This window comes from Chrysochloris asiatica, unplaced genomic scaffold (genome assembly GCF_000296735.1).
Source record: "Chrysochloris asiatica unplaced genomic scaffold, ChrAsi1.0 scaffold00010, whole genome shotgun sequence".
Classification (NCBI taxonomy): Eukaryota; Metazoa; Chordata; class Mammalia; order Afrosoricida; family Chrysochloridae; genus Chrysochloris; species Chrysochloris asiatica.
The window spans coordinates 12,140,972-12,156,446 of record NW_006408528.1 but is presented as its reverse complement, the minus strand read 5'-3'; the positions used below and the strand labels follow the sequence as shown (position 1 = coordinate 12,156,446).

Genomic DNA, 15,475 nt, shown 5'->3' with positions numbered 1-15,475 from the left:
GGCTTGAGTTTTTTCTTCAGTTCTTTTAGCTTGGAAATGTTGAGTGTGTTCTTCCCTTTTGGTCTTCTAACCCCAGGTATTTGCACATTTCATTATAATACTTTGTCTTCTTTTTGCTTCTTCATTTTTCTCCATTAATCCATGGGTGAAGCTGCTGATATTTGAAATACCATGCCAGTGGTATTTCAAATACTTCCAACATCATAGCAATGCACAAGCCAGTACAGTATGACAAACTAACAAATGAGTTGTGGCTCTCATAGTTTGTTGTTGTTGTTAGGTGACATCGAGTGGGTACCAACTCATAGTGACCCTGTGCACAACAGAATGAAACACTGCCTGGTTCTGGGCCAACCTCACAATTGTTGCTATGCCTGAGCCCATCGCCTCCACCACTGTGCCAGTTCATCTCGCTGGGGTCTTCCTCTTTTTCTCTGATCCTCCACTTTACCAAACATGATATCCTTCTCCAGTGACTGGTCCATCCTGATAACATGTCCAAAGTATGAGGGATCAAGTTTGGCCATCCTGGCTTCCAGGTAGCACTCTGGCTGTACTCTTCCAACACAGATCTGCTTGTTCTTTTGGCAGTCCATGGTACTTTCAATATTCTCCTCCAATACCATCATTCAAATGCATCAATTCTTCTATGATCTTCCTTATTCACTGTCCAACTTTCACATGCATATGAGGTTACTGAAAATACCATGGCTTGGGTCAGGCACACCTTAGTCCTCAAACCTTTGCTTTTCAATACTTAGTTACAGTTTAAGAAGTCCAAATTCAGAGCACCAGCTCTGCAGACAAGTCCTTGTCTCCCTTCAACATCTGTAGTGCCAGCATTTCTTAGAGATGTCCATATGTCTTGAAATCAATCTTTCCCTCCAACTAGCAGGTAAATAGTACAGGGAGCTTAGGTTCAAAGAACCACCTCTTCTTTCTTGGTGATGGTAGGTTCCTCCTTCACTCACTTCTTTATCCTTTCTTCACTTGTAAGTTAAATGGTGTTGTAGGCCATATCCATGAGGAAACTTCTTTTCAGTTTATTGCCATAGCTGATCTCATCATAGAAGTGATTACACTATATTAGATCTCATCACAGCGAATTACCATATCTTAACTGCTAAACCACTGAGAACCATGGCCCAGTTAAGTTAACACAAGAGCTTAACTATCACAACATCTGTTGTTATTGCTATTAGGTGCCCTTAAGTCAGTACTGACTCATAGTGACCCTATGTGAAACAGAATGAACCACTTCCTGATCCTGTGCCATCCTTACAGTTGTTCCTTCTAGAGCCTCATTGTTACTGCCAACGTGTCAATCAATCTCATTGGGGTCTTGCTCTTTTTCAAAATGCCTCCACTTTACTAAGCATACTGTTCTTCCCCAGGGACTGATATGGTGTCTGATGTCTGATAGACTAAGTCTTACCCTCCTCACTTCTAAGGAGCATTCTGGCTTATTTCTTTCAAGATAGATTTATGTGTATTTCTGGCAGTCCATGGTCTTTTTTAATATGTTTCTCCAACACCATAATTCAAATGCATATCATAACCTGGAAGGTGAGAATTTGTAGCTTTTTCTTAAATACCTCCCAATTAAGAAAACCCATGGATCCATTCCTGTGGCAGATTAAATTAAGGATGTTGCCTCCTCTTACCCATTCATTCTAATAACTCAAAAGACATACTATTTACATGTGGGAGCAGTAAATGGGTATACATGAAAACAAGGAAATGAAGTACACTTAAAACTTTGCTCTAAAAAGAAATCTAGTTGCCATTGCTGGCACATGGCATTGACTGGAAGTAAATTGCCTCAGAAGCATATCAAGTTTCTAAGATGTTTATACATCACAAGAAACCACAAAGCTGGTCTGAAAATGTCCTCAAAGTCTCAAAACTGCACCTGCAGGAAGAAGGCTACTAAAATTATACAGTAGTTGCAGCTGCATTTTGGATGTGACTTTAAGAAGCAATTCCAAGGAGCAAAGTCTGGAATTATAGAGGACATGGGAATTTTTTTCTAGCAGAAGAATCTTATGGACCTACAACTGCTGAGTGTATTCCATTCTTCCTTCATTATATTAGAATTATTTATTGTAGTTATTTTGATTTGTCCTGGTGTGGCATTATGGGATAATGCACTGGACCACAAGGTCAGTTTGAACTGAAAGGTCAGTGGTTCAAATTCATCGTCCACTTCTTGGAAATACTATACAGGGTCTCTATGAGTTGGAACTGACTCGATGGTACTTACAACAACAACAACAATCATTATTAGCTGCAAGAAAAATATGAGGCTTTTTTGCTCTTGCAAAGATTTATAGCCTCAGAAACCCCATACATGGTCACTATAAGAAGTCAGAATCCACGACTTGTCTGTCAGTTTGTTGTACTGTGGAGACTTGGGTATTTCTTTGATACTGGAAGCTATGCCACTAGTATCTTAAATACAAGCAGGCTTTCCCATGCTGGACAGGTTTCAGGGGAGCTTCAGACTAAGACAAATTGGAAAAAGTGAAGCAGACTACTTCTGAGTGTTTAGCCACAGATAACTTTATGAGTAATGACAGAATATTTCAGGTATAGTGCCAGAAGATTAAAACACTATGAACAGCAGCAGAATATTGTCAGGTATAGTGCTAGGAGATCAGTCCTTCAAGTTGGAAGGCACTCAGAATAAGACTAGGGAAAAGCTTCCTCCTCAAAGTAGAGTTAATCATAATGATGTGAATGGATCAAAGCTTTTGGGACACTCATTTGCTTATAGGGTACCAATCAAAATGAGGAGAAACAGCCACAAACATCCATTAGTAAAAGGAACATGGAATGTACTAAGTGTGAATTTAGGGAAATTGGAAGTTGTCAAATATGAAATCGAATGTATAAAGATAATTATCCATGAATTGAAGTGGACTGTTATTGCTATTTTTAATCAGACAGTCATGTGGTTTACTAAGCCAGGAATGAAAAATACAAGATGAATGGCATGGCATTCATCATTGAAAAGAACATTTCAACATGTATCTTAAAGTACAGTGCTGTCTATGATAGGATAATATCCATATGCCTACAAGGAAGACCAGTTAATTAATCCCATTATTGTTCAAATTTACACACCAACAACTAAAGCCAGTGATGATGAAATTGAATAATTGTACCAACTTTTTCAGTCTGAAATTGATCAAACATTCAATCAAGATGTATTGGTAATTACTAGTGACTGGGATGCAAAGGCTGGAAACAAAGAGGAAGGATCAGTAGTTGGAAAATATAGCATTGGTGTTAGAAATGATGCTGGAGATGGCATGATAGAATTTTGCAAAACCAATGACATACTCATTGTAAATACCTTTCTTAAACAGCATAAAAAGTGACTATACACATGGACCTCACTATACACATGGACTATACACATGGAATACACAGAAAAAAGTTGGCTACATATGTGGAAAAAGATGATGGAAAAGCTTAATAACATTAGCCCAAACAAGTCTGTGGAATAGAGCAATATGCAAGTTCATGCTGAAGCTGAAGAAAATTAAAACAAATTCATGAGATCCAAAATATGACTGTGAATATATCCCATCATAATTTAGAGACCATTTCAAGAACAGATTTGATGTATTAGATACTAATGAATGAAGACTAGAAGAATTGTGAGATGACATCAGGAACATCAAACAGGAAGAAAGCAAAAGGTCGTTAAAAAGACAGGAAAGAAAAAAAAGACCAAAATGGTTGTCAGAAAAGACTCTGGAACTTGCTCTTGAGTGTAGAGAAACTAAAACAAATGGAAGCAATGGGGAAGTCAAAAGAGCTGAAAAGAAAATTTCAAAGGGCAGTTCAAGAAGACAAAGGCAACTATTATGGTGAAATATGCAAAGACCTGGAGTTAGAATACCAAAAGGGACGAACACACGGAAGGTGAAAGAACTGAAGAAAAGATTTAAGCCTTGTCTTGTAATATGGAAGGGTCCTGGTGTGGTGCTGTAAGATTAGCACTGGACTGCAAACTACACAGTTGGTGGTTCAAATCCACCAGCTACTCCTTGGAAACCCTATTATGTTGTTGTTGTTGTTAAGTGCCATTGAGTCGGTTCCTACCCATAGCGACCCTGTACAGGGTTTCCGAGGGTGTAAATCTTTACGGGAGTAGAAAGCCTCATCTTTCTCCCGCGGAGCGGCTGGTAGTTTCGAACCGCTGACCTTAAGGTTCACAGCCCGATTCGTAACCACTACACTACCAGAGCTCCTATTATAGGTTGCTATAAATTGCAACTAACTTGAAGGCACTTAACAACAGCAACATGTGCACAATATTGACTGATCCAAAAAGCATCAAAAGATGATAGAAAGAATACACAGTCACTCTATTCAAAATAGATGGTCAATACTTAACCATTTAAAGAGGTAACATAATGATAAAGAACTGATGGTACTGAAGGAAGAATTCCAAGTTGTACTGAAGGCAATGGCAAAAAACTAGGCTCTGGGATTTGACAAAATACAAATTGACATGTTTCAACAAACTGATGCACCCCTGAAGCCATTCACTCAGCTATGCCAAGAAATCTGGAAGACAACGATCTGGCCAACTGATTGGAAGACATCCTTATTTGTGCCCATTCCAAAGAGAGGTGACTAAAAGGAATGCTGAAATTATGGAACAATATAAATATCATATGCAAATAATGTTTTGGTGACTATAATTTAAAAAACAGTTGCAACAGTATATCAACAGGGAACTACCAGAAAGCCAAGCCCAATTCAGAAGGGAATGGGAACTAGAGATATCATTGTTAATGTCAGATGGATCTTAGCAGAAAGCAGAGCATACCAGAAAGATGTTTACTTGTGATTAATTGACTTTGCAAAGGTTTTCTACTGTGTGGATCATGACAAGCAATGGATAACATTGTGAAGAATGGGTATTCCAGAACATTTGTGTTCATGAGTAACCTGTATACAGACCAAGAGGCAGTCGTTAGAACAGAATAAGGAGCTACTTAATGGTTTAAAATCAGGAAAGATGTATACTAGGGTTGTATCTTTTAACCATACTTACTCAACCTGTATGCTGAGCAAATAATACAAGCTGGATTATATGAAGCAGGACATGGCATTAGGATTGGAGGTAGATTCATTAACAACCTGCAGTATGCAAATGACACAACCTTGTTTGATGCCAGTGAAGAGGACCTGAAATACTGACTAAGGAAGATCAACTTTTTTATATGGATTGTGTCTCAATGTAAAGAAAACAAACAACCTCATAACTGGACCAATAAATAGCATCATGATAAATGGACAAAACATTTATTGTCAGATTTCATTTTGTTTGGATCCACAATCAGCCCTTGTGGAAGCAGCAGTTAAATCAAATGACATACTGCATTTGGAAAATATGCGGCAAAAAGCCTCTTTAAAGTGTTAAAGAGCAAAACTACCAGTTTGAGGACTAATGTGCTCCTGACACAAGCTATGGAATTTTCTATTGTATCTTATGCATATGAAAGTTGGACAATGAATAAGGAAGAGTATAGAAAAATTGATGCATTTGAATTATGGTGTTGAAGAAGAATATTGACAATATTATGGACTACCAGAAGAACAAACAAATTTTTATTGGAAGAAGTGCAACCAGAATGCTCGTTGGAATCCGGGATGGCAAGATTTCATGTCTCATCCTTTGTACATGATATGAGAAGGAACCAGTTCCTGGAGAAGACTATCATGCTTGATAAAGTAGAGGGTTGACCAAAAGAGGAAGACCTTCATCAAGGTGGATTAACACAGCAATGGGCTCAATCGTAACAATCGTGAGGATGGTGCAGGACTGGGTAGTGTTTTGTGCTGTTGTGCATGGGGTCACTGTAAATCGAAACCAACTTGACAGCACCCTAACAACAACAACAGCAACATCCATTATAAGTCAGATGACTTGAAGAACAGTCATTTTATTTTATAGATTGCCACATGGAGCCAAATTGCACTAATACAGAGGACAAATGCATCTCCTAAAGATCTTGTGCTTCGAGTCAGACATAAAAATTAGGTGGGATGTGGCATTGCGTCCATTAATGAAGGTTGAGTGAGTCAATGTTTCTGAGAAGAGCACAGATGGCCATTTGATGATGAAAGGTGGACTCTTTCACAGGTGATTTATTTACTAAAATTTATTTTGTCTTCTTTAAACACTTGCTTCTTCAATCATATGGTGTTGATTATCCTCTTTGCAGTTAGATGTAGTTATGGGACTAGATTTTACCACTGGAAGATAAACAGAAATGATGCATGCCACTTTTGGCCCTGGGCCTTAAGGCATTGAACATTCTTCTTTCACATCCCCTATATTCTTCCCCTTTTGTGATCAACATAACTCAAACAAGGTGGTGACCTGGCTTCAACCACACAGATGATCACAATTACTTGGGGATGGTGCAGCAACATGGTGAATTCGTTTGCTGCTGAGATCCACTCTGTATGCATTTCCCTCTTTCTCTGTGTTGTAAAAGCTTAAGGACTTCATTAACAGCGCCTGTATCTTCTGGCTTCTAGTTGGGAACATGGGCACAAGATCATTTGGTGGGAGGATAGTTAAGTCTTGATATTTAATTCTCTCCTAAGTGAATTATCCAAGTGGATTGCATCCTTCTACCACAGTATCTGTTGGGAGAATCTCCCCTTTAGTTGCTTTCTTCTAGTTCAAGTAACTGTTTCCATCCCTTGTGTCTTCAAACTTAGGAATGCTGAGAATCTTTCTCATCCCACCTTTTCTACCCAATTATTAGTACTGGGATATTATGTTGTGCCTTGCTAGTTTTCCTTAACCTACTCACATCTAAGTAAAGAGTCCCATTAAAATACTTTCCTCAACAGCTCTCTATTTACTGCTGGACCCACACTGGTGGTATTCCTGAATGATTCTATAAATCTATAAATCTAGCTCACTTCCCTGAAAACTAACATGAAAAAGAAATAAGCATCCTTGTTTTTTAAGCCACTGTATATTTGGTTCTATTTGTCACAGCAATTTGCACTTTTCCTAGAAGTTTAATTTTTTTCATTAAGTTTTCAAATTTGTTGGCAAAAAGTGGTTCATCAACTTCTCTTTTTATCTACCTAATGTCTATAGCAACTGCATGCCTCATTTTTCATTTCTGACATTGGTTATTTGAATCATTCTTTTTCTTGATAAGTCTCAACAGATATTGGTTTTTATTAATCTTCTAAAAGAATGAATTTTGACTTTGTTGATCTCTCCATTGTATGTTGTTTTCTGTTTCATGAGATGTACTAATTACCACAACAAATTACACCAAAACTCAGTACCTTAAGACAACCAAAAATTTTCATCATAATACAGTTTCTGCGAGCAAGGCGAAAACTGCCTTTTTATAAAATAACTTTATCTTGGAACTTACTTATCATTTCTATAATATCCTATTGGTTTCACATCAATCATATCTGAATGTGGGATAGAACTATGCAGTCACATTAATAGCAGGAAGTAAGGATTGCTGGGGGCCATCTTGTTTTTGCTCATATCTTTACAATTTTCCCTCTTGAACTTTCTTTGGATTGATTTTTCTACTCTCTACCAGCAAACAAATAAAGAAAACTCTTCTCTTTAATATCAGGCTTTCTTCTTTTTAAATTATACATTTAAAAGTATATATTTCATTTGTGTCAATTTTAGCTGCTTCCTATAATACTTCTTATTTAGACTTTTGGACTTGAGCCAGTGACCTGCTCTATTCCCTGCTGATCCTGGGAGTTATTAGTAGCCTGCCTTCTTACCTGCTAGACCTGCCTGCCTCCTGAATGTGCCAGACCTGTCTGCCTGGCTACCAATCTTGGTTCATCTGACCCGGGTTTGGAACTGTCCCACCTCTATAGCTGTGTAAGCCATTTCCTTGATTAAAATTTCCTTTTTATAGATGCATAGATAAGTTTCCCTGGTTTTCCTTCTTTAGAGAACCCAGCATAAAACATTTGGTACTGAGAGTGGTTCTAGAGAAACAAAATCATAAGGATGAATTTTCTAAATTTGTTCTTAAGTCTGACTAGTTTCAAAGGCACTGATAACTCTGCCTCCACTAGTAAAGAGGATGATGAGAGTGCTGTTAATCCGTGGCGTGAGGTGGCAATATTAATACACAAGGTATTACCACAAATAGGTCATGTATTAGACAGAAGTGAAGCTTTAGGCGATTACGTATATGACACTTTTCTGCACCTTGGTCAGGATAAGTATCGAGTAGCTTATTGGTTGGTCCTACTTGCAATAGACAAAATGGTAAAGGAGAAAGATGACCTCAGGACTAAGGGGTCACAGCTCAAGCACCACATAAAAGACCTCAAAGTTTCCACTTGTGCCCTGAAAGAAAGCCTTATTTCTTGTAGTAGCAGAGCTGATAGTGCCAAAACAAACAAGCAAACAAACAAACAAAAAACAAACTCAGAGGCTTATTGTACGAGAGGCTGAATCATAATGCCAGCTGAATTCCCACCCTGGAATGATGTCTGTCATTGATTGGGCAGAAATGGGATTCTGAAACTTGTGATATGGATACATAGGCAGATAAACAGGAGACTGGGGAGTTCTAGTGTAGCATTGCACGATAAGCACTAGACTGCTGCTAACTGAAAGATTGGCAGTTCAAACCCATTAGATGTTCCTTAGGAACCCTATATGTATTGCATTAGGCAAGTCTGATGTACAAGACCTTTTAAAAGTGTTGAAGAGATAAGATGTCAGTTTGAGGACTAAGGTGCACCTGACTCAAGCCATTAGATTTTCAATAACCTCATATGCATGTGAAAGTTTCTCCTCAGTTCGATATGCCAATAACCTGGCCTGAACCATGCAGTGCCTTGCAATGTTTTGTGGCAAACTTTGATTGTGAATTTCATTAATCTGTCCTGGACTGCTACAATAAAATCCAAAGTGTTTGAAGTTGGGCACACTGGAAGCTACTGTGGCCAAAAGAAGGATAAAGTCTTTATGTTTTTCCTTAGATTGCTAAAGTATGGATTTTCACACAGGTTCTCCAAACCTATTGTCATCAGTATTTGCTTATGCATGTCTTCATTTGAAACCAAAAATAACATTTCATATTCTCTTATTCTTTCTTGTTTACATTCAGAACAAAAGCCAATATTAGCATCCGGCAGTGCTTTTGTAACTTTTTTAACAAAATCACATTTGTAAGAAGTCTCTTCTACAAACTGCACCATATCACATACATAAGACACATACATGAGCCTGACTGTTGGACTTCACTCTTTCCACTGCTTTGGCATCTAATTTTGCATCTTCAGAACTAGAAGCCTCGGTGAGCAAACTTATTTCTGGATCAGCAGGCCAATATAAAATCCAGTTAATTCCAGATTTACAATAATTTTCAAACAAGCAGAACATGGTTTTCTGGAAAAATAAAGATCACAGTTCTTCAGTCTTGACCCATATTTAATAAGAGCAAATTGCCCAGCATGCAAATCTTCACTAGAACAGTGGAGACCAACAATTTTCATGCTTTTCGCTACCACAAGACCAGTTCTCTTCACCTGGTTTTTATCAGTAAGTACCCTGGCCATGTCTTCATTATCTACTAAAGATTCATGCCTTCCAGTTCTTCCTTTTTCTGAGGTCTTTGCTTTTGGGTTTCTACGGCAGGGAAGAGTTCCATCCAGAGGCTGAGCAGAGTGAAAAGGTTGACTTTGGAAAGCCTTGGTACCTGACCAGTCATACTGCCAGTCTGGGTGCTGACTGAGCGCCCAGTCCCTGCACTCTTAAGATTTTGCATCTGCTCTACTTGTTTCATCCCAATTCTAGTGGCTTCTGCAGCCCAGGAAACCTCTCGCTGTCAGGCATGATCTCTGCCCCAGCGGTTGCCTGCTTGCCTCCTCCCAGCAACGATCTGTATTGGGGTTTAAGGCTTTAAATCTTTATAGGAGCAAAAGGCCTCATCTTTCTCCCTGGGAGCAGATGGTGGACTTAAACAGTGGACTTTATAGTTTGCAGTCCAGTGCTTATTGTATGAAACCACCATACTCCATTAGTATGCTTGTTGTTATGTGCCATGGAGTTGGGTCCGACTCATAGTGACCCTGTACAGGGTTTCTGAGGCTGTAAATCCTTACAGATGAGCAGAAAGCCTCATCTTTCTCCCACAGAATGAACAGCTGGTAGTTTCAAACTGCTGACCATGAAATTAGCAGCCCGGTTCGTAACCACTATGTTACCAGAGCTCCTTGTTAGTGTGCTAGAGGACGGGAAATTAACCTGACAAAAATTCAGGTGCCTTCCACCTCAGTGGAATTTCTAAGGATTCAGTGGTGTGGAGCATGCTGAGATATTCCTACTAAAGTGAAGGATACGTTATTGCATCTGGCCACTCCCACAACTCACAAAGAGGCCCAATGCCTGGTGGGCCTCTTTGGATTTTGGAGATTAAAATATTTTCCTTATTTAGGTATGTTACTCTGGTCAATTTGTCAAGAAATTTGAAAACCTACTCTTTTGGAGTGGGGATGAGAGCAAGAAACTGTTTCTGCAATCAGGACTGCTGTGCAAGCCACTCTGCCACTTGGGCCATATGATTCAACTGACCCAAAGGTATTTGCAGTGTCAGTGTCAGATAGAGATGCAGTTTGGAGTCTTTGGCAGGCCCCTACGGGGAACCATACACAGACCCTTAGGGTTTTGGACCAAAGTCCGCCATGCTGTGCAGATAATTACTGGCCTTTTGAGAAATAACTTTTGACTTGTTACTGGGTCTTAAAGACTGAACACCTAACCATGGGCCAACAAGCCACCATATGACCTGAGCTACTCATTATGAACTGGGTGTTGTCTGATCCACAGAGTCATAAACCTGGATGTGCACAGCAGCGCTCCATCATTAAATGGAAGTAGTATGTATGAGACTTGGCTCAAGCAGGACCTGAAGACACAGGTAAGTTGCATGAGGAAGTGTCCCAAATGAGCATGGTCTTTACTCCTGTTGCAGGACCTTCCCTCTCCCAGTCTGTGCCTATGGCCAGTTGACTGAGGAAGAGAAAACTTGTGCTTTGTTTACAGATGGCTCAGCACTATATGAGTCGGAAACGACTCTATGGCACACAACAACAGCAACAATGACTTCTTCATTGCAAATATAATTTTTAAACAATATAAAAGACAACTATAAACTTGGACCTCACCAGATAGAATACACAAGGATCAAAGTGACTACATTGCTGAGAAAAGATGGGGAAAAGCTCCATATCATCAGCCAAAAAAAGACTAGGGACAGACTGTGGAATAGGCCATCAATTGCTCATATGCAAGTTCAGAATGAAGCTGAAGAAAATTAGAACAAGTCCATGAGAGTAAAAATATGACCTGAGTTTAGAGATTATCCTAAAATTAGACTTGATGTATTAGGTACTGAAAATCAAGAGTTGTGGATGACATCCAGGCATGCAGAAGAAAGCACACGGTCATTAAGAAACCAAGAGAGAAGGAAAACACCCAAATGGATGCCAAAAAAACTCGGAAACTTACTCTCCAGCATAGAGTTGTTAAAGTAAATGGAGGTAAAAGAGCTGAACAGAAAAATTTTAAAGGTAGCTAGAGAAGACACAGATAAGCATTATAATAAAATGTGCAAAGACCTGGAGTTTTAAAACCAAAAGGGAAGAATAAACTCAGCATTTTTCAAGCTGAAAGAACTGAAGAAAAAATTCAAGTCTTGGGTCGCAATGTTGAAGGATTCTGTGGACAAAATATTGAAGGATGCAGAAAGCATCAAAAGAAGATGGAAGGATTACACAGAGTCACTGTGCCAAAAAGAAACTTGATATGCAACCATTTCAATAGGTAGCATATGATCAAGAGTCAATGGTGATGATGGAAGAAGCTCAATGTACACTGAAGGTATTGGCAAAGAACAAGGCTCTGGGAACTGATGGGATACAATCTTTCAGCAAAGCAATACAGCACTGGAGGCACTCACTCATCTCTGCCAAGAAATTTGGAAGATCAAATTACCTGTGCTGTATTGACTATCCACAGACTTTCAACTATGTGGGAAAACTATGGATAATATTGTGAAGAATAGACACTCCAGAATAGACACTTAATTGTACTCATGTGAAGAATAGACACTTAATTGTACTCATGAGGAACCTGCACATAGGAGATACTGAATGATTTTAAATTAGGAAAGATATGTACCAGGGTTGTATTCTTTCACCATATTTATTCAATCTATGCTGAGAAAATAGTCTGAGAAATTGGAGCATATGAAGAAAAGAGTAGCATCAGAATTAGAGGAAGACTCATTAACAACTTGCAATATGCAAATGTTATAACCTTGTATGCTGAAAGTGAAAAACACTTAGAACACTTACGAATGAAGACCAAAGACCACAGTTTTTAGTATGGGTTGCACCACAGTGTAAAGAAAACAAAAATCCTCAACACTGGATCAATAAATAGCTTGATGATAAATGGAGAAAAAACTGAAGTTGTCAAAGACTTCATCAAAATGATCCACTAGCAACACTCATGGAAGAGGCAGTCAAGAAATGACATGACATATTGCCTTAGGAAAATCTGCTGCACAAGACCTCTTTAAAATGTTCAGGAGCGAAGATGTCAGTTCCAGGACTAAATTGCACTTGACCCAAGCTATGGTATTTTCAATAGCCTCAAATACTGGACAATGATTAATGAAGACTGTAGAAGAATTTATGCCTCTGAGTTAAGCTTTTGGAAAAGGATATTAAAAGTACCTTGGAGCACCAGAAGAACAAATAAATCTGTGTAGGAAGAAGTACAACCAGAATGTTCCTTAGAAGCCAGGATGGTGAGACTTCACTTTTTATACTTTGTATGTATTATCAGGAAGGAGCAATCACTGGAGAAGGACATCATGCTTGGTAAAATAGATGGTCAGCTTGAAAGAGGAAGACCCCCAACAAGATGGGTTGGCACAGGGGCAGCAGCAATGGGCTTAAGCCTAACAACCCTGAGGATGGTGCTCTGAGTGGGATAACAATAGAAGGTCCTGGGTAGAGCAGGATAATGTGTGAGACAAAACTCAAAATTATTTAATTTTTTTTTTAACAAAAAGACTGGGTTTACTGGTCAGAATGAGACTGAAGGAATCTGAGACTGTGTCCCTCAGTCACCCTTCAGTTCTGGAAAGGAACACACCCTCTTTCAGCCAAGCAGTAGATAGGTATATAGTGGGAACAACAACACTAGTACGATATGCTTGCTATGAATGATGGAACCGGTCAGTCATTCAAGATCAAAGGGGCAACATGTACCTAAGGACAGTGTGAAAAAAGATGGAAAGATAGATGGACAGGAAATAGGAGCTACAGGGAGGAAGCAGACGACTGTTTTTCTACAGAGGGGATTGTAATCAAAGAGATGAAACAAGGCGTATTATTTGTTGAGCTAATGTACTGGACTGCAAATTCATCTGATCTGTAAGGTCGGTGGTTCAAGTTTCCTGTATTGGAAATCCTATATAGGAACTGGCTCAATGGCCCTTAACAACAACAATTTGTTGAATGTAAAACTGATGATCTTGTCTGCTTCACTCAGTTCACAATAAAATGTAAAAAGTAAAAAACAACAACAACAAAAAACCCAGAACATGACTACGAGCAGTCGTTTTAGGAAAGAAAGGTGATAAGCATAAAGATGCTTGAACCACGTGAACATCAATCTCTGAGACCTGATGGTGCCAGGCTACCACTACCAATTGCTCAGAAAGTATCACATTAGGGGTTCCTGGATAAAGTGGGAGGAAACGTGGAACAAAACTCAAAATTATGAAACAAACCAGTCTTTCTAGACAGATAAGGACTGATGGAACACTGAGACTATGGTCTTTGGTCACCCTTCAGGTCTAGAACTAAACTCCCCCGTGAGGCTCAGTTTTCAGCCAAGCAATGGACAGGTCTACCAACTTTAGTGTGGTTTGCATGCCACAGAATGGTCAATATTTTAGATCATAAGAGCAGCATTTACCCAAAGTCAAAGTTCAGAAAGAAGGAACAATGGAAACAAGAACCATAGGGAGAAAGTAGAATAAGTGATATTAAAATGAGGGCATTGCAATCTTTAAGACAAAATGGAGTATATAATGTATATAATGTGCTGAATATACAATTGCTCAGAGAGTATAATCTGATTTGTAAACCTTCAATCAACTCACAATTGGAAAAAAAAAAAAAAAGCATCCAATTTAGAAAGGAACATTTTCATCAAACTAAGTTTGGGTTGGTCTTTAGACAGGACTTTAGGCTGGAACTATGTTACTCATTTCTATTTTCTTAGAGGTAAGTTTGTTGATGGTTGCTTAGTAAGTATTTATTGAATTAACTGGATGTGCAAACTGAAAACAGTTGAAGGAACTATCCGGAGGCGTCATTTCATGGTTCAGAGCCAAGCAGATTAGCAATTAGAACTATTGACTTATTAGACATGAATAAATCATCCCAGCCCTGCTCAAAGATAGCTAGTGAAGCTTTTTTTTTCTGATAGAGTTCCCAGAATTTGATATTCTATGCTGCTGTACTTGGAAAGAACGCACATTAGAGGAGGACTTGCACCAGTTCGTAATGACAATTCTTGCTTTTATCTGTGCAAATGTGTACTTGACTAGCAGTTTATGCTCAGCTCAACTTGAGGAAGAAGAAGGGAATTTTAGCTATTTGAACATTATCTTCTCTTCTGATCTAGACTGATCTATACACTGGAATTTTGATGATAGAGTTACCAGGGAGCTCTAGGTGAACCATGAGATCCTGCTCACTGGGGATCACAGCATCTTCTTGTAGGAGTGCTAGACAAAGAATTGAGAGGTTTGGTTTCTGGCTGTATTGTCACTAATTTGACTTGTAATTTGGTGGATTCCTATGTAGCCTCTCTGTGTTTCTTTACGTCTGTCTATAAAAAACAACAAATGAACAAACAAAAAACCCAGACACATGCTTCTTGTTATTAGTTATTTAGTTATAGTTCCAATTTTCATATGCTTAGGAAATTTATATACCAAACATAAACTTGGGGGAGTATCTGGAGTCTAGAGCTCACAGTACAAAATTTTATGAAATATGGTGCCTATCAGAAGTTTCCCATGATATATGGAAGCCACAGTGCTGCCCTGAAGCAGAGAGCCATCATTGGCATACACTGTGCTCACTTTAGGCTTCTTGGACAGAACATTTTGGATGCGGAGTACCTGTCAAGAGAAGACATTTATTAGTATACAATAGGAATACATAGCCATCTAGTGATGGTACCATTGTACACATTTCAGGACTTGCAAATATGTATACCTTCAATAGTTTTATCTTCTCATTAAAGCATTGTTGTTGTTAAGTTCCATCGAGTCGGTTCTGACCCATAGCGACCCTGTATAGAATTTCCGAGGAGCCGCTGGTGAGCTTGAACTGC

The 15,475-nt window shown here is 38.9% G+C and overlaps 1 protein-coding gene and 1 pseudogene across 2 annotated transcripts in view; both read right to left on the bottom strand.

The window, feature by feature from the left end:
* LOC102830770 overlaps positions 1 to 9,836 on the bottom strand; it is a 16,402-nt pseudogene extending 6,566 nt beyond the window's left edge.
* PON3 (paraoxonase 3) overlaps positions 1 to 15,475 on the bottom strand; it is a 114,967-nt gene that overhangs the window by 55,387 nt on the left and 44,105 nt on the right. The window contains exon 9 of one of the 2 annotated variants that reach the window (XM_006834275.1): positions 15,092 to 15,260. The exons of the other annotated variant lie outside the window; for it this stretch is intronic. Coding sequence (XP_006834338.1) covers positions 15,102 to 15,260 — 159 coding nt within the window. The 3' untranslated portion in view covers positions 15,092 to 15,101. Of the gene's footprint in view, positions 1 to 15,091; positions 15,261 to 15,475 lie in introns of those variants that run through there. 2 annotated transcript variants of the gene reach the window in all.